The sequence below is a fragment of the Tinamus guttatus genome, unplaced genomic scaffold (assembly GCF_059628265.1).
Source record: "Tinamus guttatus ecotype Peru unplaced genomic scaffold, ASM5962826v1 Tinamus_guttatus_pri_ptg000209l, whole genome shotgun sequence".
NCBI lineage: Eukaryota > Metazoa > Chordata > Aves > Tinamiformes > Tinamidae > Tinamus > Tinamus guttatus.
Genome location: NW_028288743.1, coordinates 863,027 through 886,631, shown reverse-complemented (window position 1 = coordinate 886,631; position 23,605 = coordinate 863,027). Strand labels below are relative to the sequence as shown.

Genomic DNA, 23,605 nt, shown 5'->3' with positions numbered 1-23,605 from the left:
GAAGCGTATACGACACTGCCACTCGATAGCCAACTACCACCTTCGCAGGAATGAAATGACCTTCCTGGAGTTTCTGTTCTAATTCTGAAAGAACAGGGGAGTTTGGCACTTCAGAAAGAAAGCTTTGAAAATTTGCAGGACAATGCATAAGCCAGTTCAGACCAGAAATACAGGAATAGAATATACAGTGTCTTGAACTGAGGGAAATTTAGATCTTATCAAAGAGCTAGCTGAAAAATTTGTACCAAAGGAAAGAGAAACATTGCCAACACCATTAATCGTTAAAAATCTGCTCAAAAGATTTTGACCGAGGTAACAAATTTGTTTTCCTGAAAGAGCGAGGAGGGTAGTCGATTGCTTGTCCAGTTACACTGACGTATTTCTATTTATTCAGGCTATAATCAGGAAAAAAGAAAAAGGCCTGTATTTGCAAGATTTTTTCCTAATACTTGTACAAAATTTATTCCCCCAGGGAACAAAAAAGCATCGCTGATGGGCATTTGACCCTTCTGGATGTTTCATAGAACATTCATTTGTCTATTGCTGTTCATTTGCTTTCTTATCTAAAATATATGCCGATTCCATCACTTCTAAAGATTCAGGAACCAAAAATGAAAGATGGAAAAGAATATTAGTACTGGATTCTTAAAGGAAAATCTAATAACACAGCCGGTATTTGCATTTAGCACTGGATAAAGATTTAAGTTCTGGTATTACTTAGGCGAACATTAAATTTACACAGTGCAAGTGATTTCATTTGAGACAGCTCTCAGTATATATAAAAAAAATGGAAGTATTTTGCAGGATTTTTGGAAGTTATTGGAAAAAATGTTTAAATAGTTTCTCTTAAATATTTATACTTATCATTAGAAAATGTATTGCAAAGTACTGGAATATTTCCCAGTTTCAGTTAGAGAAACTAAGATCACTAACAGATATGAAATTTAGCAGATGTATATGCACAGATACAGGAAGAAACAAAATCTTGGAGTTGATTTTTATAAGAGCATCGGTTAGAGAATTCTAAATTTAGATAAAGAACAGGTACTCCAAATTCTGGTGTTAAAGTATACTTATCTCCTATAGAGTATAGGAGCCATAGAAACATAGAAGCATTTTAATTTTTAAAGTATGATAGAATGCAGAGTTATTGCATAATATTTCCTTTATATCTACATTAGCATCTATAGCATGAAATTACAAACCTAATTTAAATGAAATTGTAAGCACACATTTCAGGTTTAAAGGTTACACTAGATGAACAGTAAAGTAGCAACACAAGGAAAAACAGGTGCTACCTTACAAACATTTTTTATGTGAAATGACTCTTTATTTCTTCAGCTTGAAATAATGAGTAAGTCTGCATCTGCATCTGCATCTGCAATAAGTTTGTATTTACAGATGTGAACACAGAAGACCTTTCTTCCATCTTTGTTTATTGTTTTAAGTAGGTGCTCCAGGAGACAGCAAAATATTTTGTGATTAAGGAAGGGGGAAAGAAAAAGATGTGATAAAAAGTATCTAGCCTTCTTATTTGTGATTCTTATTTGTGACGGATAAGATGCTGTTGAGGGGATGGAGTATTGTTTTAAATCTCTGCAGGAATGCTTTTATAAGAGGCAGAAGGTCAAGAATAAGGCAAATTGGTTTCCTGCTTCAAATAGAAAGACAATGCGCTCCCAACACTTTGTTGCGGAAATTCTGGCTCAGCACTAAGGAACTTCATTACATGTTAGAGATGCTGCTGTTTCCTGTAGCTGTAAGGCAGAACACTTCCCCCTTCCAACTCTTCTTTTTATTTCTTTATTTCTTTATTATTATTTATTTTGAAGAGTCTACAGAAGTGTTACTGTAAAAACATGTTTCTCAGAAAACATAATAGCAAAGAAGAAAGACCAGTTTCCAAATAAAGGTAAGATTAGGTATTGAATGATTGAAAATGCAAGGTGGCTGAACTGAATGTGGACTGTTCACAGCTTTTAACACATGAAATAAGTAACAACTTCAAGATGCTATCAGATGATGTAATTCTTGGTTGCTGAGGTTACTCTGTGAGGAAAATATAGATGGATATCTCTTTTCTTTTTAAATAGGAAATGCATAGAGAATGCGTAAGTCTTGTCCTGAGCATGACAATCAAATTCCCATGTTTGGAGGGAGAGGGCAATGGTCTTACTACAGGAAAGCAGTAGTTGTAATTTTTAAGGACTGAGGCACAAAAGATGTATTTTTCTGTAAAAGTGTGTACTGTTCTTTTTTAGGTCATTCTGTGTGGGTGGACGCTAATGACAACATATTATACAAAAGTGCTTATCTTAATAGCTCCATGTGTCATTGCCTTGGCAAGAATTGCCATTTTCAATTTCATTACTCCATGGCAGAAGGCAGCACTCTCAAGGCAGTGCTGTATACTGACCAGGTAAGGCAAAATGTGACAGCCCAGCTCTTCCCAACTGGGCTACAAGGTTAATATGTCTGGTAGTGCAGCCCCCATATTGGGATACACGGAATAGAAGAAAGAGATGGGGTTGATATGTCTGGAAGACTCTTGCTTGGGCATTTGACTTGTTTTGCCCACTGTTTTAGAACAATAATTTTCATGTTCTTCTGCCAATTAGCAGATAAAATCAACATGGCTTAGCAGATAAAATGAACACGACAAACAATTACACAAGCATTGATTCAACGGTGGTAACTATTTCCATTACACTTATTTCACTTGCGCTGTGGAGACTTTCTGCTGTTAAAATGTCTGCTTTGAAAGCCTTGCTTAATAACTTAATATTGATGCTACTGTACAGTTACTTAATGAAAGCAAGAGTAGCACAGCTGATCTCATTAACTTAATGGCTCATATTTTGAGGTTGGAATTAAATTCTTGTCACCTAAGCGTACAAATTTTAAAAAGACGTATCTATTTCACACTTTATTGTCAAAACTGGGATACAAACAAGACTGAGACAGAAAATTATAAATAGATTTAAATATAGGAGCAGGTAATGGGAACACCTTATTTCTCTCCCACAATAGCTTCAAGGAGTCATGAAAAGGCTGCTGCTCATTTTTCACTTATAAAAAGGGAATAGTTCTATTCTTCCATTCCACATTACTATGTCAGGGTCAGATGCAGGGGGATCTATGCTTGTCAGTACATTCTCCAGGCAATCCTGAGACACAGTGACGTGGATTTCAACAGCTTGCCTAAATAGGATCAGTGAATCCTACTTAATGGTTATGTTTCACTGAAAACAGAACAAAAAATGCAAGTCCCCAGAGTGAGAAGACTAACATTTGAATTACTACAGTAGTAGGGGGTTAAATTGAATTAATTGATAAGTAACTGTATAGATGTTCATTAGAAATACTGTGTTTTTTTGACAGTATCAGTTCAATCATCTGCACTGTTTCCACGAGTTCTCTTATCACTTCGTTTTGGTTAATGAATTTCTCCTTCAGTCAAAAGAGTACTTATTGCATGTAAGCTTTTCAGAGTCTGCATCATACTGCAAAATATGGCAGAAAATTCTTTAGAAACATAAACCTGTGCTGCAAGCTTCAAAACCAAAACCTCCCAAATGCCTGTTTTAGAGTTTCTTCAACCCAACCTAAATGAACATAACTTACATGAACAAAATGCTTATTTGTGAAAAGCAAATGACTCTTGAAAACTGGCCACATACATACTGAGCAACAGAAGCAAGAGAAAATGTTAATGTCTCTGACTTTGGAGGCCAGGGGACTGCCATACTGGAGGTTGTCAGTCAAAATAACCTGTCAATGGCATCATCTCTTACTATGCATCTCTCACTCCTTCTCTCCTTCTTGTGCTTTTTATAATGAATAATAGAACCTCTCAACTCTGAGTAGTTTGTGCTATGGCCTAGTGCTGAAAAACCTGACAAAGAAACTGGGTTGAATTAACAGTTCTCAGCACAGTTCTCAGAGAACAAGCACTAGAGATTTTACAAATACGTCCTTAGCCTGGCTCACCCTTTTAGCACAGAAGCCAAAGATGGGTGAATATATTTTCTAACCTACGCATTATGACATCAGTTGGAGGATGATGCAGAAAATTTAAATTGCTCTTGTGTATTTAAATTGCTCTTCTTCAGGGTAAGAAAAAAAAGCATGATTTTTGTCAATGGTATTCTGTTGTTAACATGCATTTAACTGCAGTCCATGCTAGTCTGCATATATTTTTTTCTGTGCTACTGCTAGTCTAGCCAAGCTGCTCTTCATTTCATACTCTTAAACTGAATTTTTCTTTTCTATGATACTATATAATTCTTTGAACTTTGTTACTGGTTTCAACATGTTTTATATACATCAAAATAATTTTTAATTCTAATTCAAAGTGGTTGGGATTCCTCCCAACTTAGTATTATTCATATTAAAAAAAAAAGGATTTTCCATTTCACTTTCCAAATAGTTAATGAGCACAATGAATTATATCAAATCCTGGAACAGACATATCTGCATTGCTTTATTCAGTTTCATAGAAAAAACATTGACAGTTACTCTTTAAATATTTGTATCCCTATGTCTGTCCCCTACTCCCTTTTACAATTTAATCTGTAACAAAATTCCACAGTTTGCTCAAAGAATGTCCTATGAGTTTACATCAAGTCGCTATTTTTTCAAAGCTGTTTACTATGTCAGAAATAAACAGAGTACATCGGCTTGTCCTGATCAGAAGCAGTTAAAATTGTTTTCTCATTTTCTAATTCTCTAATTACTTACAAGATTATTGCTAACAATTTGTTCCAGTGTCTTATGAGCTACCAGCTTTCAGATGATTGGGCTATAATTGCATAATCTATATTTTTCCCTTAACCATAATGTATTTTCCTATTTATTCTCTCAGTTTTTGTCTCCCACATGTTCTTCCCAGGTTCTCCAAATTAATTATTAATAATAAGGTATTCTTTCAATGGTCTATGCTTAATTACCTGTTTCTTTTCCAGTTTCAGTACTTCTGGCCTATGAATTTGTTGAATTGCTTTTCTCTTCTGGTCTGTGTTTGCATTGACTTTGGCAATATTAACTATCTTGAATAACTGAGTAATGTTAAACTTTTCTGTGAAAACTGAAACCAAAGAAGGTTTTGTTGACCTCTATCTATATTTATTTCCTCATTCCTTCTATTGGCTTATACTACTTCCTTCTGTCTTCTTATCTTGTATGGCTTGCAAAAGACTAAAATACAGAATAAAAAATAACTTCAGATTGTGTTTATGTGTGTAAGCATATTTGTACCTACTAAAATACACTGAAATTTCTATGTGGCAACACTTTCCAAACTATGAAAGTATGCTCCACTGCAGAAAAAGTGAAAGGTGATCCATTAATCATCAGAAATAAGCATTTATTCCAAATTACTTGCTGAAAAGAAAGAAGCAGAGACAAAATGATGAGTGCAGTTGCACACAAGCATGTCAGATAATAAATTCTGTATTTTATGAATGAAGCTGGAAAAAAAAGTTGTGCTTCTCTCTTCCACCCTTCAAATTTGAGAAGCGTTGTTGTAATGAGCATTACAAGAAGAAATAATGTATATCTTAATTTTTGCCCAATTTCGCTTCACAAAAAAAAATCTTTGCTGGTATTATATTGCAATAAACAGAATCGAGTCATGATATTATTAAAATATCATCCTATATGATGCTATCCGTCATCACGTAGATAAATTTCAGGAGAAAGTACCAAAAAAGCAATATATTGAGCTTTCTAAAAGAAGGCTAGAATGAGGAATGTCATTCTAGTGAGGAATGTCTTAAATGAACAAGAGGGATTAACCCCTCTCTATCAGAGCAATGAAAGAAACCAACAAGCAAGGTGAATTCTACAGAGAAAACATTGATAGAAAAAGTGTTATTTTTGTCTCATTGGAGCTGTACAAAATCAGAGGGTACAATATCTAATTTAAAAAATTGATGCAACTCTGCTTTCACTGTAAGAGCCCTAGAAAGTGTGGATACTGGCAAGTGCACAGAAAACTTTGTTTACTCCGGCAAGCTGGTATTATTTAAATAAATTGGGAAGAAACATTGCCATGTATCTAACGAAGTTATCTGCATACCATCATAATTATACAGTATCCAAATATATTCAATTAAAGAAACAGGAAATGTAAACTACCGATATGCAAGTGTGTCTGGAAGATATACGTATGTAATTGTGGGGGGAATGTCTGTGTGCCCAGTCATATTAACCGAAGCACACCTAAAAGCATTATTTTAGAACTAGCCACAGGCTTTTTACTCTATTTCCTAGTATATAATCCTCTTCTGTGCTTTATAGTGGGAATCGTTGGCTAATATCAGTAATAGATTTGCTTTGGAAGCTGAACTATTCAGCAAAATGAAGTGAGTTTTATGCAAAATAAAGCATACACGACAGGCTTTGTGAAAGACTTATGTTGACTATCTGTCACAATAGCAAGTGAAGAAATTCATCCTATTATGGATGAGGAAGCTCACAGCTGATTTATTTCTGCAATCTTGTATGCCATGTGGTTTATCCAATTCTGATCATTTACATCACTCACTGCTTAGAATTGGGCATTGACTTGGCTCTATCTTGTGGTTTTGCAAAACTGATTTTTGAACACTTGCTCAATAGAGACTTTAGTTTTGAAAATAAGTCATAATACTTGCAGCCTAATTGCTCCTAGAAGAGGAGCACTGGTCCTATTGGTCACTAAGCATGTCTATATTGCTGTATTCATTCAGCTCTTTTAGCTCACAATACAGCGGATGGCATCTTCTTCCTCCTTTTTTTCTTTTTTTTTTTTTTGTACTGCAAGACAGGAAATAAAAATAACTGTCCTCATCTCTTGTATTGATAACATTTCATATACTTATCCTTCTATTTATCTTGTACAAGGTAAACATCTAAATCCTTTCAATTTCTCTCTGCACAAGAAACTGTTTCTATTATTCTGCTTCACATCTTTTCTGAACCACCTCTAATTCTGTAATATCCTGTGTGAAAAAAAATTGACCAATACTTTGCATAGTGTCATAAAAGATGTCTCAGTATTAATTCCTTTAATGACGAGTCTGTTAGAAGATGTTTCTTATATTAAAGTTGCTTTTTTATTTATTTTTTTCTTTTTCCTGCGTTATTGGTTTTACAGAATACTGGAGCTGATGCCTGAAAGAATCTAATTTAGGGTTCACATTGCTACATTTCTTTTCTTTAAAGAAGAAATGCACTGTCCACTTACTATTGTGGCCAGAAGCAGAACAAGCATGAGCTTCTTTTCATTAGGTTATTGAATCAAAAGGGCCCAGAGTACCTGCATAAAGTGTGTGCTCTTGCTGTTATTCAGTATTCTTGCTGTTATTCTCAGGAGCTGGAGTAAAAATGGAGATTGAATTAGTTCAGAATAAGGGCTTGGTGGGTAATAGTCTCTCTGCTTGTTTTATAGATTAACAAAACAATTTTCAGCACAGTTTATTGGGCAGTTTTAACAGACCAAAAATTCAATTTCAAGTAAGAAAACTAAATCTACTGATAAAACAATTGAATATACTTCATTAGCTATAAAAAATAAATTAATATTGTAAGAGACAGGGCTGTTTTCATTAATGTCTTTGGAATCTTTGCCCTCAGTTTCAATGAAGCTACATATATTTTTGAAAATGTGTTGTTATATCTGGCAGAAAAAAGGCTTAATTTACAAGGTAATATATAGAACCTTTAGTTCTATCAAAGTGCCTCCTGCTAATTATGTGATTAACCTGATTAATCACAGTAAATATATCTTGTTTTCTCCTCTTTCCTGTGGAGTCCATTGCAAAGTTTAGAAATGAATAAGTTAAGTTTATTTCCTCTTGTAGGGAGACTGCATATATGGTAGTGGTCTGGCTAGGAATGAGGAGAGCAAGGATAAAAAGTGATGTGTTGATAATTTACTGGGAGACCAAAATTAGCCTCATAATCATATTCTACCTTCTACAGAAAGAACATATCCTGTGGGAAACCAGCATAATGACTAACAAGGAATGGGTCGAAGTGGACATACAGATACCAGAAGGACTAGAAAAATTAAAGGTATAAATGAAAAAGTTTTTTTTATTTGAACACTATTGACCTTATTCTTTATAAAGCTTCTAGGGAACTTAGAAACTTTTTTAAATGATACATGTTCTGAAAGGCTTACTGGTTTTAATTACTTCAGTGTGAGCAAAGAAATGGTTAGAATGCAACAAAAATAGTCAACCTCTTCACACCCTGAGGTTACTAGCTCTCAAAACAAACAGGAAAATGTCTGTGAGTCTTCCCACACTTTGATTACAGTCATCTGAGTCCTCTCATCACATTGTAATATAAAGTCCATTAAGTGGGATGGTGTGCATGAGGCATTTGTGATTTCAATGAAATGACATAAAAAAGTAATTGTGGGAGGGAATATTTTGAGGTGGAGGGAAGAATGCAAATTTGCAACTGTTTGTTCCTTTTTATTTTGAGTACATTTAATAAATTCTATAAATGTACATATAAGTACATATAAGTACATTTATATGTTTTTTCTTCATAATTCCATCAATAAGCTAGATATTTGACTGTCTCAACAGCTGAAAAGGTATGTGAAAGTACAAAAATTAAGCTCATTACAGATGTTGACAATTCCAACACATCAGAATGCTGTTTCATCATGGCACTAGATTGCAAGCATCCATTACATCCCATCTCTTGTGATTTCACATAACAAAAAGGCTAAATAAAGAACCATATATGTGTAATATTATCTATTAAAATAAAAATAAGCAAACAAGAAGTAGCTATTGTGCCCAAATTGAGGTTTCTTGTACAAAGACAATATGGACTGCTTTGGCTTGGGGAAGGAAGGATGATGTTTTTAATTACATGACTATGTACTGTTTTCACCATAACATTCTACCATTTGAGCTCGTGGAGAACTTATAGTGTTTGTCAGTTTCAAGAAACTGCCACTGGTGGAAGATAGTGACATTTATCATTCTTATTAGAAAGCAAACACCTCTCAGGTTTTCATTCCTACCTAATTTCTAGGTTTTGGAGTGTGTTAGTGCCTTCTTCTTTTGCTTCAAGCCATTTCTGTTCAAGTTTCTTTCCATTTTGTCGGAAACTCTTGTCCAGCTCTCCCTTCCTTTAGCTATGTCTTCTGCACAATTTCTTTCTGAATTTCCCATCTTCTGCTCTGACCTGTCAAGAAGACATACTACATCTCTTCTTTTGATCTGTGCTTCTAAATCCTGTTCTTGTCTTTCAGTCCTCACTAGCACTCCCATCTTCATCTTCCTCATGAATCTAAGCCTGCTTCGTCCTCTTTGCTACTTTAACTCAGGCAAAAGAAACCTGAGTGCACAAATGGGATAATTGCCTTGCCTTCAGACACAGAAATGCTGGGGTTCACAATGGCTGGGAGCAAGATGTGTTTCTCTAAAATCCTACTGCTTTATAACTACTGTGTAAATCCAGTCAGCAGAAGGGAACTGTGCGGGAATGGGAAATGCTGCTTGAATCTCTATGCCTGTATCAATAGCAGTAGAATAAACAGGGCCGGGGCACAGGCGCAAGGAGTGTCATAACCCATATAATTAAAGCATTAGCATGGTCCCTAGTGAGATTTTGACTCAAGGAAACTGGTTGTCTCCCAGACAGTGCCTGCAACAGAACAAGGGTTAACAGCAGGCAGGAACCATTCCCAGCTGGTGGATTGGATGCAGCCACCTTAGCTTATATAGTTAAAAAATGATTTAGTTGAGCTGTCCTGTGCCAACTGGGGAAGCCCCCAGTCCATGTTATTTGCCTGTATAAGTGTAATCTACATTTTTTCTTTGGGGACCTGCAAGATGAGATTTTGAAAGGACTTCGAAGTCCTTTTTCAAAAGGGCTTCAAGATTCAAGAAAATCTTCACAAGTTCTTTTTCACAAGTTCTTTTTGATACTAAATTTTAAGAACTTCCTCCAAAACATTGAGCCATTATAGCTTTTAGACAAATGCTTATGAGTTCTGGTGTTTTTCTTTACAGTAGGTTTTTCCTTTACTTCACTCTCACAACTTTTTTAGCATTTTACCTAATTTTAACATTTTAGCAGATTTTTTTAAAAAAGATCAACCTGAGGTAGGCATAAAAAATTTCAGCCTCCATTTTCAAATTTGGCATTATTATAAGAGCTTTGTGATTGAACGTTCCGAGTGCATTCCCAGTGGAACGAAAGATCAGTTTCCTTCTGTTGTTTGTTAATGCAAGTATTTTAACTCTAACAACCCACAGCTTACGTTTGAAGGAGCAGTTCAGAGAGGAGCAGGTTTTATCTGTATGAATAACATCCAGCTCATGGACACTACACCACCAGTGTTACCAGATTCCTGCTCCTCGAAGGAGTTCAGCTGTACCAATGGCCAAGCTATTGAGCGAGGATCAGCCTGTGACTCCCACCCAGACTGTTCCGATGGGAGCGATGAGGCTCCAGCAGCCTGTTGTAAGTAAATCGCATTGCTTTAGGAAGATGTGGTGCTTAAGATTAGATTGAAAAACCTAACCAGATGTATCCAAGAAATGGCTCACAAAATTTACAATTATTATTTAGGCAGCTTTGTTCCTGAACTTTAATGATATACAGATGCAAAACGATGTTCATAGCAAATTCTACTATCGTGTATTTTTCTTCTTTGCACTTCTTTCTATTTCTAGCTTTCTGGCCTTAGCAATATGCTTTGGATCCAGATGCTGATTTTTCAAGTGTCTGTAGAAGCACAAAATTGTGAATATTTTTGTGTAAGTATATTCATTGCAAATGATGCTTTTAACCGATACTCCTCTAATTTTGAGAGAGATTGAAATCTGCCTTAGGATTTGTTATTTGAATGTTTCTTTAATTTAGAGAGTCTATGAGCTAATGTGAGAAGATGCATTTATGATATATTTCCCTCATAAATTTGTTTTAAAGTAATATGTATGTAGAGACAAGTATAGTTCAGGCGCTGTATCTAGTCATGTTATTTTTATTAGAAGTTGCTCAGAAGCCTTGTTGTCAACAATGCAATAAACAGAAAAAAAGATTGCTGGAAGATGTCTGTTCTGAATTCTTTTAGCTCTCTGTGTGAAAGTGCTTCTAAAATGAATATTATATGGCATGCATTCTGTATGTGTATTTGCCAGTGGCAGCAGCACTCTGAGCCTAAAATGTACTTGGCAGATAAAAACTGTGCACATAGTTCAGATGCTATTAATGATATTAATCGTTGCTGGGAGGAGCAAATCAAAATATTCTATGCACTAAAAGTAGTAGGATTTAGGACAATGATAATTTAAAAAAAAAAAGAGAGAAAATGTAGGAACTTGCTTTGATTATATGGGTTTTTTTTTTTTACTTTGCAGTCTGAACCTTTAATCTTTCCGATCACTTACAGTTATGCAGGAGCCATCTCTGAAGCAGATCATATAAGCAGATATGAGCAGATAATATTGAACCAGCATTTTGAATAAGGAAGGTCTATATTGCTTTACCTGTGGGAGGAATGTCAGCTAGCATCTAGAAGATCTATACCAGCATACTAACATCTATAAAATATTCCTGTTTGAGAAGTAGTCTTCATTTTCACAGTACTTGATTGTATTCTGCTAACTCTGTTTGTTTGCTGGAAGGAGTATGGAGAATTCTCTCATTTGCTTTAGGAAGAGGAAAGAAGAGAAAGTGAATAGTACTTTATACACTGAATTTTATTTTTCAGTGAAAAAAAATGGTGGTGAATGTTGACCAGGATTCTAGAAGTATAATTTTGATATTTAATAACAGATGAAAATTAGTTGTCTTTGCTGAGGAGTAGCTGTTACTGTGCAAAGCAAAAATAAAAGTAATCCTAAACACTTACAGATACACTTCTTCACTATTATATTGCAAACAACTTATTACATGTCCTCATTTTTATTTTACTTCTTTGCCATCATCATTCTGCAACTGAAAGAGAAGCAAGTAGGCTAGATATGCCCTCAGAATAGTAGTGTAAAAGCAAGAACTTAGAACTCACTCTGGAGGGAATCCTTCATGTTCATGTGGAAGAGTCAGAAAAACTAGAAAGTAGGCAGAAGAAAAGTCGCCAGGGAAGAGTTAGAATAGCCTGGAGGTCCCAGAGCTGTGTTTCATGGCACCGCTGGAATTGGAGTGTTGTGGCAGAGATTAATGAGAGTCCCAGTGTGTGCAAAACTCTCTTTGGTTTCACTGCTTAGCATCATAGCAGTAACTATGCTACTCCAGGGAGCGCTGGCTAAGAAAGGGAAAAATAAATACATAGTGGTTTTTTTAAAAATTAGTACATTTTAATTGCTGATACTGTCTTGGATATCTCATAGAATCCTTTCTTGAAAAGATAACCGTAAGGGTGAAGTTTGGCTCTTCAGCTGTTTGATCTGCTTAGAAAATTCATCTTTCTGTCAGTTTCTGCAAACAGAACAAGGGGGACATAAAGTGTTCCTTACTTGTGTCATTTGCTCAACCTTTTCTCCCACTACGAACATTTCTCAATTCCTACATATATTTTGTAATTTCTTGGAATTGTTCTCCATGATATTGAGCACTCTGCATTTTTTTCACAATAATTTCAAGCAAAAAATCCTTTCTGGTTAAGTAGTGCATGTTTTGGCCTATATTTTTGAATGTATTTTGGCATCTATCTTTAGACACATCCTTTGTAGTTTCCTTTGATGAAGTAAGTATTCTCATGATACAGAGCTGGCAGATCTCCATAGTGAACAAAAAAACAGGCAGGCAGGTGATGTGAAGGATCTTCCCGTTCTTTGAGGAGTTTCTTTACATCAATAAAATAGGAAGGAAAAACAATGTTTTTCTTCATGTTAACTTTACGTGAATGATCCCATAAAAATGCAATTCATTACAATAACATATAGGTGTGTTTTAGAATGCTTCTCTAACATTCTGTTTAGTCTCTGCACATTTATGTGTGCATATATATAAATGTAAACATATAAGAATTTAAAGTCTTTGAAAAATAAGGAAATTTGCTTGGAAACATGCACATGCGTAACTGCTTACTTGAAATAAATGGATTTAAAGGAGTAGATAGTTAAATTGATGTTTTTGCTATTAAACTCTACATTTTCATTACAACTGATTTGACATCACTTGTTTGAGATCACTTCTAAATTTCTTAATTCACAGTGAAGGCTAATAAATAATCAAATCCTAGTTAATTTATTCAAAATGGAGAAAATGAAATACCCTTCTTAGATCATATGAAAGATAAAGAAACCCTTTCATGTTAGTTCTTTTTTTTCCTCATCTAACATAAAGGAACTTTTTCACTAAATGCCATGCCAAATGATGAAGTTTTATGCTTATTATTATTTATTATTTATAGTAACATGCATAATACATATAATAAGCATTTCAAATGAATCACTAGCTAGGATTCCTGGCTACTTTACAAGAATTCTAGGAAGTACTTTTTTTTTCAATTGATACTTTGTTTGTAGTATTCTTTGTACTCATAAGCACTGCATGGAGATGCAAAATGATTTTGGTTTGTGACATCCCACAGATGTCTCTGAAACAGTATCATCTTCTTATTATTAAGTGTAATCAAAAATTTCCTTAAAACACCTGTCTTCAGTCTATCTCTTCTGTTTTCATTCTGCATTTCCAATGATAGATCAGATATTTCTAATCTCGGCAAAGTTTATGTCATTTTGAATAGAAAATATGTTGACCCAAGAAAATTTGAATGATTAAAAAAAATTCTTTTTTATGACTATATACTGTTTTGTTCTTGAACGTATGAACATATATACATATTGCTTTGTTACCATTCAAGATATAGTAGTATTTTTCTTAGTTGGAGTCGTTTGTTTTAGAACATGTTTATGTACTTCCTCTGGCACATTAATATTTTGGGTTTGCCAATATTGGTCCATCAATCTTGTATATACACACAGAGAAAACAAAGCTACATCCATGTTTTTATGGACTTCATTGCTGTTCGACACTGCATAGAAGCATCTGTATGAGTGTTCCCCTCATATTTTTGACACAGATTTAGGTAATTTTTGTTCACAACTGGCATGACAATAGTAATGTAGATTTATTTATAGAGCAAGAACAGGTTGGCAAGACATCAGTCTCTTTTAGGGTTTCTAAAATATCTACTAAAATACATGCGCTTTAAAAGAGCTTAAACTATTTTTGGTTAATTCAACCACAGCTCAGTGATTCAAAAGGGGGAAGATTAGCAACCTCATAATAAAGAAGACTCTTCGGGTACAGAATTCTAATCTCTTTCTTAAGAGGGTTTTTTTTGATGAAATGAAACATTTGTTTGTTTTATTTTGTTTTTCTGGAGAATCTAAGGGGTCAAGCAAGATTGCTCTCTACAGACCCAGCGCTAGCATGAGATTGTCTTAAAATCATTAGTCCCTTAACCCTAAGAAATGCACGTAGTTCTAGAGCGAGATAAGGACAGTTTACCTGAGGTATTATAGTGGTTTGAGATATTTCTCTAGCAACCTATGACATAAAGAACACAGGCTAGGTAACCCAGGCTCATTTGTGAACTTTCTGCATGAATACATTGATCAATTCTAGGTAAATAATTATTAATGACAAAAAAAAAAAAAAAGGTTTCTGCAAAGTGTTAGGGAACATGCAGTGACCGTGAGCACAAAGGTATACACATAACAACATTATCATCAAAGTAACCATGTTGCAGCCCTTTGTTGACCACTGATGGTTTCTACCAGGATACTGCCATCATGAAGGCAGCATCCCGAATAATTCAGGGCCAGGACTCAATGAAGCACTAATCTGATGGAAAGAAGAGGTGTGTATCTTCAGTTGTGTTCACTTGATCAAACTGTCATTGTAGGATTAAAAAGTATCACACAGGTAAAGCTAGGAAAGTTGAAGTAATGTTAATTGGTTGGTAATTCAGATGAGCTGACAGTACTGCTGTTTTTGCCATAAAGATCAAGAGGAACTGTATAGGTAGGATGAACTGGACATAGAATTCCTGGAGTATATGCTTTGTTTTGTTTGCTGTTTATTTAAGAAAATATGGTAAATTGGTTCAAACTGATTTATGTTTTTTAGTGCATGCTTATTTCTTGAAATTGAAGTGGATGAGTTTTCTTCAGATTACATCCCACTGTCATTGTTTGCAGAACTGGAATAATAATTTAATCCTTAACTAGTTGAGAAATGTTAATATGTCCACAAGGAAAAATAGATTAAATTTCTGATTTGGCTTGTCATTAAAAAGAAAGCAAGTGGTTGTCTATTTTCCTTTCTCTTTTGCTGAACTACAAATAGATGCATGCCCAAAAATGAGGCATCACTAATTTTCTTTTCAGAATGTGGAACATCTTTCTGTAGTTTGAATACAGGGAAATCTTCACAGGAAGTAGACAACATAAGCCACGATGGTGAGAGAGACAGTAAGGAAGAACATAATATACTCAGAACATGCTTTCCTATCTGTGTAACTTACATAACTGAAGTACAACTCCTCAGAAAATACAAACTGCGTTGTCACTTATTTTCCAGCTATCGATGGTGATGCGTTCCCTATAATCACATGAAGGTTCAAATTAAAATATTGAAAAGGGATATTTATAATGAAAATTATGCACTGTTTTGACAGGAAATGTTTAAGCAGTGGAAAAATATGCCGAGAAATTGTCTCACTTGGATCTGAGCATCCAATTAAGTGTAGATTTCTTTTTTTGAACTTTGGTTAAATATTTGCAAGCACTCTTCATCTTTTAGAACCAAGAAGGGATAAAATTAAAGTCAAGCTGTTAATTCAGGCAATTGGGTTTCACTTGCATTTACAGCCTAGCTGTTTCCTAACATATTAATACTTTATTAAATTTTTGTTTATTAACATGAATATTTCATTTCCGTATTAATTTCCATAAACTACTTATGATAGAACTTAAATTTATTTCCATAAACTGCTTATGTTAGGAATTGGTAAGTGTCTTTTGCTTAGTTTGTCTGCCTGATTGTTGGATATTTCTGGGGAGTTTGTCTTTTTAGAAACGCAGGTTCAGTGAAAAAAAATCATCTAAAATTTGTTGCTGGCATTATTGCACATACTTAACTAGAGCTGGAATTTGTTTTCTTCATTCTTCATGAATGTTCTTTGTGCCTTTAAAGTTGTATTCGGACTTTATTAGGGATATAAAATGGGATTGGGACTAGTATGATTTTGAATTGTATTTTTTTGTGTGAGCATATCTCTCTCTACTGAATATGTCTTCCAACAGTTAGACCATATTTATATCTTTTTTTTTTCTAAAACTGAATTGATATAAAAGTCTAGTTCAGTATCATCCCTGGAAGAAGAAAAGGAGCAAGTCTTCTGGATGTGAACTGTGGATTTGATGACAAGGAAGCATACCATGTTGAGGAATAAAACAAAAGGAATACATGTTCACTTTTTTTTGTTGTTTTAAATGTCTTAGCAAATGGCAAGTCTCAAAATTTGGGTACCTGTTCAGTGAAAAGGGGAAGAATAAAGATTTTCTTAAAAGTATTTTTGTAGTTTTGAAAACCACCATTACCTTTACAAAAGAAAGACACCATAGTGTTTTTGACTTCAACTTAAAGTGAATTTTCATCAAGATTTTCAAAGACTTAAGACTTGCACAAAATCCAGCTACAGGCAAATTTGATGTTCTTTGCGCAAAGCATGAAGTGCCTAGAATTTTCTCATTAAACTTTTTGTTTTTGTTCTTTAAAATGTGTAATACCCTTTTATTGTACAGCTTTATGTGGATTTTTCCTCTGGCTTTTAAGCTGAAACAGTGGATCCAAGGGACTTTATATATGCATAAATGAGCAAACACGCACATAGACATATATAAAGTCTGAGAAAATAAACTGTAAAATGAATTTACAGATGAATAATTAATTTTAGATGATCAACTCAACTGAAAACATGGGAACTCATAAGAAATTGCCAGTTTTCTCTAAAATTTATAATAATGGCTATGTATTCTATCAGCTTTTTATTTTATTTTTATTTTATTTTTTTTATTCTGCTCTCATCCTTTCTAATCTGTCTCTTTTGGTGTTGTGGGACCATTTTTGATTGCTTGCCTTTTGAATATCTTTTATTCTCTGGTGTGAAAATAATGTGCAATGTCATCAGGAATTGACTAATGTTGAAGACCAAAAGGTTGAAATTCCTACCTGGATGGTGAAAATGGAATGGCAATATTGGGGAGATAATATCTTGCTAACTATTGCTGAATATATTGCTATCCCTAACAAAATTATGAATATTTTTGCAGATGTATGTCAAATCTTTCTCTCCATCAGCCTACAACTAGATAAAAGTTCATCTTCTGTTTTCATCTTAAACCTTTCTGACAAGGTAGCCATCATGTGTAATGTTAAAGACCAGATATTTAAAGAATATTTTAGGGCAACAAAGGGCACAGATAGTTCAGATCATGAATGGGGTCCATTCATGGTACTTCTCTTTCAGGCTTCACCCTTCTTTTTAATCCAGAGCAGTTTTCCTGTTAAGCTTTTTGGTGATTTCAGTAATAGAAATTTTGATGGTCCCGACTATAGCAGGATATTTTCATTATAATTCTGGATTTCAACAGCAAGAAACAAACACTCCACATTTGCAGTTCACTTGAGAACCAACACACAACCTACATATAGTCTCAAAAGTTAACTAGCCTTCAGAATAAGAAATTCTATATAACAAGTTGGAACCACATTTTCAGTTGCCACCACCTCCACAGAGCCTTCCGCAAGACTTTTTGCAGTTTGCCACCATGGTTGTTGGAGTGACTATCTCAGTGTGGTGCGGGCAGTTTTCCTTCTTTATGTGTTTGGATTCCATGATGTGAACACAATGATGTCCATGCCTCTATATGATCATAAAGGGTTCATATCTATGCTTGATATCATTCAAATGATCTATTAGCTGACAAAGTAGGGATGATGTTAAGCCAGTGTTCTTACGGAAAAGAACTTGGAGTCATCTCCTGGCAAAATAATCGTGCTGAAAAATTGCACTATTAGGTGTCAATGTGAAAGGTGATTATGTCACCATACTTCCCCTTCCTGTTGATTGTCAAGGACTTTAGCAGATTCTTGCTGCTTTACCTACTTTATTAGCATATAATTTTAAATATACTTTAATTGGTCAACTTTTCACTAACCTGGCACTGAGCCAGATAAATATGACAGCAGATCAAAGATAACATATGAAGATACATTATCGATCTATAAATGAATTAATTATTAGGTGCCATCTTGATTTCTCTTTCATACTTAAACAGTTATTTTGACTTTGGCCTGTGGTTTCCCTTCTAATAACAAGCCTTTGATGTGTTAGTGTGTAACAGAATAAGTTCCTCACATCTGTGTGAGCATTTATTGATATCTTTTTGGATATTACTATGCATTCTCTTCAGTCAATGTCTTGTGCAGGTTTTGCACAAGGGAAGCCAGAGGAAAGAGATGTTTAAGCAAAGAATGTTTGGTTTTCTGTCGCATGGGTTATGTAAAGACTGCTTAAGTACAATGCCTAGACATTGTATTTAATTAGCTAACAGTGCAACAGCTTAGAATTGCATATCAATTTGCATACTCTACCTTAATGTATTACCAATTGAAGTCTAATTAAAAAGATATCTTGTCAAAAGCAAAAGCATTCCCTAATTAAATAAGTTAAATCAGTTTTATGTTTAACTAATATACTGCACTAAATAGGAAAAAGCATACTCCATTGAATTTTAATGTTATAGAGTGGATCTAGTTAAGAGATACTGATATTATACTTTATTTCATAACTTGAGATTTAATGGCTTGAATAACCTCTTTTTAACAGGAAGGAATATTATTACGGAATATAACTACTATGGTGCTTCAGCAAGGCTGCATTTCATTTTGTATCTGTAAAATCTGAAAATTGATTACGTTGAATACATATAAGCATGTTTCAAGCTGCTATAATGTGATAAATGTGCGATGAAGTCTGGAGACCTCTATGTACAGCTCCAAAGTATTTTTTACAATTGTAGCAAGTCACCCAAAGAATTAAATACAGAATTTGGTGAAGCTTTTCTGGGCTAAGAAATAAAACTCATACAGAGTATTTTATTATCAAAATACCTAATTTAGCTCAAGAAATGAAATAGAATGTGAGAGTGTTATACAACTTATGTTGGTCTAGTATACATGAACTGAAAAAATCTGGCTGCATTTGTGTGGCATTTTACATGTCAACAAAAATTTTCAGAAGCCCTAAGTAAATAATACATTTAAATCTCATTTTAAAAATAACAAACATAAGCTTAATTTATATCTACCTCCAGTTACACAGTAGATAGACTTGAATTTTTACCCTGTATTCATGAATAACTTTCCAGGAAAATTTAAAGATATGTAACTTCAAAATCAGAATCTATTGAGAGCCTATCTCTACATCTTGTCTTTATTAGGATATAGTTATAGATCTTTTACAGGTGGTTTTTGTTACAGTTCTGAGTTTGATGATTAAGAGTGGAAGGGCCTGCTTGATGTGTTACATGTTTTTCTGAACATTTTTTTCCTATCCGAGTGATACAGATTTCAGTGGAACATAGCAATGATTCTTTGATAAAACTCCTTATACATCCATATATAACTTGTCAATAGTTTTGGCATTAAATTGTTGCATCAAACTCAACTTAATGATCTCTTATTGTTGTTCTTCTCACAATAGCTAATTACACTATGTGTAATTTTGAGACTGACTTCTGTGGATGGAAGCCACTAAGTACATCTGATGCTGAGTGGAATATAATAAAAGGACAAGCTCCCCTTGAGTCAAAACTCCCTGACAGAGATCATACCATGAACACTGGGCATGGTGAGATGATTTTATTATTTTTTTCCTTCTGTGATGAGTATTCATATTGTAAAATGAAAACAAACTGATGAATTAAAAAATTTATACTACATGATACATAACATAGGTAGCTAGTCTTTCAGTCCTGCTCTTTCTTAGATTTCGTCTTTGGTTACTGTGCCTTTGCAGGCATCGTGTTTTGCTGAGACATCAGTGAGGTGTGAGATTTGATGCTGCTTTCAGTTTCTTCAGATACTGCTGATTGAACTGGCATAGATGACTTTGTTCGTGTATAGAATAAACACCTTTGTATCACTCAGAAGCCATTCTTTTAAACATAATTGGATGAAATTTTTACAGCAGCTTTTTGTAGAGTACAGATAAATTTATCAGTTTTGCCCAGGACAAATAGAGCAAGTGTCATATCCTTTGAACAGTTATTCCATTACAAGCCCATAATTGTTATAAAATGCATTCCACTGATAAAACCTGATTTCAACAGAGGGCTGTTTATTTTTTTTTCCAGAATGAAAATTATATTATCGTGTGCTGCATAACACTGAAACAGCTTACCATGTTTTTCATTGTCAGACAATATTCTATGGGTTTCATTAATAAATACAATAAAAATCAATAAATACATTAAATGTATTTATTATGTATTATTATTTATTATGCTGCTTCCACAGCATTGCTTTAAAATCTAGATTAAAAGGCAGTATCCCTTTCTTTAGGACAAGGATCTGAAGAATTTTTAAAATGGTATATATTATGTCACAACCAGACCTCATATACTTACATTAACGGAATGTGAAGTATGACCATTGCATCACAAATATTCAAAGTTAAAGAAATTCCAGTATTAAAACTTGCCTGAGTAAATGTATAGAAGTTTGAGCATGCATGTGCATGCTGTATCTTAACTATAACTGCATGATTATGTATCATCTTTTCCATGGGTCTTCAAGTGCACCATAAGTGCACCAAATAGTTGCTGGTCACTCCCTGAGTAGCTATTTTATATCTCATTTTATTGTCACTCTAAAGTGAATGGAACTGGTTATACCTTATTGCGTTCCCCTCAAACTGTAGCAGTTAGTAGAGAACTAACAATCACAACCTCCAAATACTTACAGCTATGGAGAAGGGCCCTGTCTTTTCCACATTGATTATTATAGGTCCTGAAGAGGCCTGAGGTGTAGCACGGTCAGTCCTTGAAGGCTCTCATCTGAAGAGTCATCTGTTACGCTGTATTACACTATGCTATACTAAAAAGCACATTAAATTAGCTCAGACTGATTTATGAGCTTCTGCACTTAAGCTGCTTTGGTACCTCAACCAACTAATTTCAAATTAGAATCTTATCTCTGTAATACACAATTGTAGGCTGCAGGTTGCAGCATCTCCAGTAAGGTATTCTTTAAGTTAACTTACAGCTCTACCCAAACATAAAAATAATGCATCTCCCGCCCCCGCCACACACACGAGTTGGTGCAAAGGTCTTTCAGAGTTAGTTTTATACCTATCATCTGCCACTGTGTTCTGTGTCACCCATGTCACATCTTTAAATCCCCTATTTGCTAGTTACTCTCTTTACAGAACAGGAATGAGGTTCTTTTAGCAAGTTTTTGCCAACATGAAATCAAGGATATGGTCGTTCAGTTTGCAGCACTTTCTTGTAGTATTGCAGAATATTCATATCTCTTCTCTCCTGGGGAGGACAGAAGAAAAATCTGAATAATAAATAACAAGGCTATTTTAGAGCTTCAGCTGCAAATTAAAAGAGTATCTCCTCTGAAGTGCTCCTGCATTCCAACAAGGGGAGCTGCCCTTGCGCTGCAGAATGCAGCATGCCTGTTTTACCTCTTTGTGCCAGTCTTGGTAAATCTATGTAGTTATTCACTCAGGGCTGGTCCTAGCCCTCTACTTCATTATGTATCCATGGGAAAGAAATGGCTAAGAAGTAAGGCTGTGGCAGCATAATAGATGATTTTCCAAGACGTACAGCAATAAGTGTAATATCGATGTGCAAACAGGACTGAGCTTTTTGTGTGATTTTACACAGTTTCATGAAAAGTCTCAGTATTCAGTGAAGGCAGCACTGGTGGCTTTCAAAATATGCTGCTTTAGGGCTCCTTGAAGATGTTTATCCTTTCCTACTTTCGTCTGAAGCACATCTGCTGTAGTTCAAATCCAAAGGCAATTCATTTGCCAGAGTTCAGATTAGATCTTTAATTAAGCTTTCATCCCCACTAGCACAGACAACAATGTCAATCCTGTGGACCCCGTGAGAAAATACAGATTTTTCCACTGGTTCCCATGATTTGTAACATTGTTAGCATGCTTAAAATCAGCTGTGCTGTGCTGGAAGCAAATACTGTACCTTAAAGGAAGTTAATTTTAATTCTAAATTCTACTTGTGATGCTATTTAAGCCGATTAGATTTCATCTTTTGGGGAGCCCAGCTGAGGTCTGTGTTGTTTGATCTCCTGAGTGCTCTGTGCTCCAGCTCATATACCACGGCTGGGAGCTGAGAGGCAGGGAATGCAGAGGGGATGGGAGGTCATGTTCATGCTTGGAGGACTGAGGTCTTAAGGCTTTTGCCTGAAGAGGCCAGATGAATGAATGCATCTGGTGGGATATGTTCTGCACAGTAAAGCCTTTCTAACAGCAGTGTTTGACCTTGTTCTGCAGTTCTCTGTATGTATGTTACATATATAAGGTCTTTGCAAGCCTTAAGGTCTTTGCAAGCACCATGACAGGACAGCCTTAGCAATTGCTACCAAAGGTGCCAAACATCTGTTTCTTCCTTATTTCCTCATTTTTGGACAGAGAGCACATAATTTTTTATGAGGGGGAACAGCAGAAACATTTAGCAAATGTATTTTGTCTCACATCTATAAACATACGAATTGTAACATCCCCCTCGAGAGGATGACTTGAACCCTACAGATGTTGAGTTGAAAGGATTGCCGTTCCAGGTGTTTAGAAGGATGAATAAGGTCCATGCGCCTGAGAAGGCCCTTAAGGGAGTGTTAATTTTCTCACACCACCATTTGCCACTGGACATATTTCTCTGATTTTTTTTTATAGGAGCATACATTTACTTTGCTGCCTCACAACAGGGGAACACAGAGACGGCCGTGTCTCATTTGGGGAGCCCTTTCCTCATCAAGCTGTGCTCTGGACTTGCCTTTTGTCAGGTAACTGTTTGATGTTTATTAGCTGTCCTCACTTTTGTAAGTTATCAGTCATCTGATGTCCATAAATGGGTGTTCTTGCTATAGGAGTTGTTTACAGAAAAGCTGGATCCATTTCAATGATGGTGGAAAGAGTTACAATCTGACCCTTTGGGCAGTGGGAGAGGCAGCAGGCTCTTTACTGCTTTAAGTCTAGTATCTGATTCAGTTTACATCATCCATAAGTGACTAAGCATTTAAGGCTATACTTTTTTTTTATGTATGCTAGGAAAAAAACAGCTGACAACAATATTAGGGCCGTATACACTCACAGTCAAATCAGCTTGAGTTAGGAGTAAGAGCTGGCAAAGAATCGCTGTTCTCTCTAAGCAGGAACCACTTTTACCACCACCATCCATAATAGCAGATCTGTTGTCTGAAACTATCACACAGATTAGCTATGCTGAAGTGATTGAGGAGAATTACTTACCATACTCCAAACACATAGTAAATTTTAACAGATGGTCTGAGGGGCTTGTTTTTTAAGAGCTGATCAATGCAG

At 35.0% G+C, this 23,605-nt stretch overlaps 1 protein-coding gene across 1 annotated transcript in view; it reads left to right on the top strand.

The window, feature by feature from the left end:
- The window catches only part of MALRD1 (MAM and LDL receptor class A domain containing 1), a 228,689-nt gene that overhangs the window by 16,601 nt on the left and 188,483 nt on the right, over positions 1 to 23,605 (top strand). Inside the window, exons 7-11 of the mRNA XM_088524317.1 lie at positions 2,262 to 2,419; positions 7,966 to 8,058; positions 10,269 to 10,476; positions 19,739 to 19,885; positions 22,958 to 23,067. Of these exons, the coding sequence (XP_088380443.1) occupies positions 2,262 to 2,419; positions 7,966 to 8,058; positions 10,269 to 10,476; positions 19,739 to 19,885; positions 22,958 to 23,067 (716 nt within the window). The remainder of the gene's footprint in view (positions 1 to 2,261; positions 2,420 to 7,965; positions 8,059 to 10,268; positions 10,477 to 19,738; positions 19,886 to 22,957; positions 23,068 to 23,605) is intronic.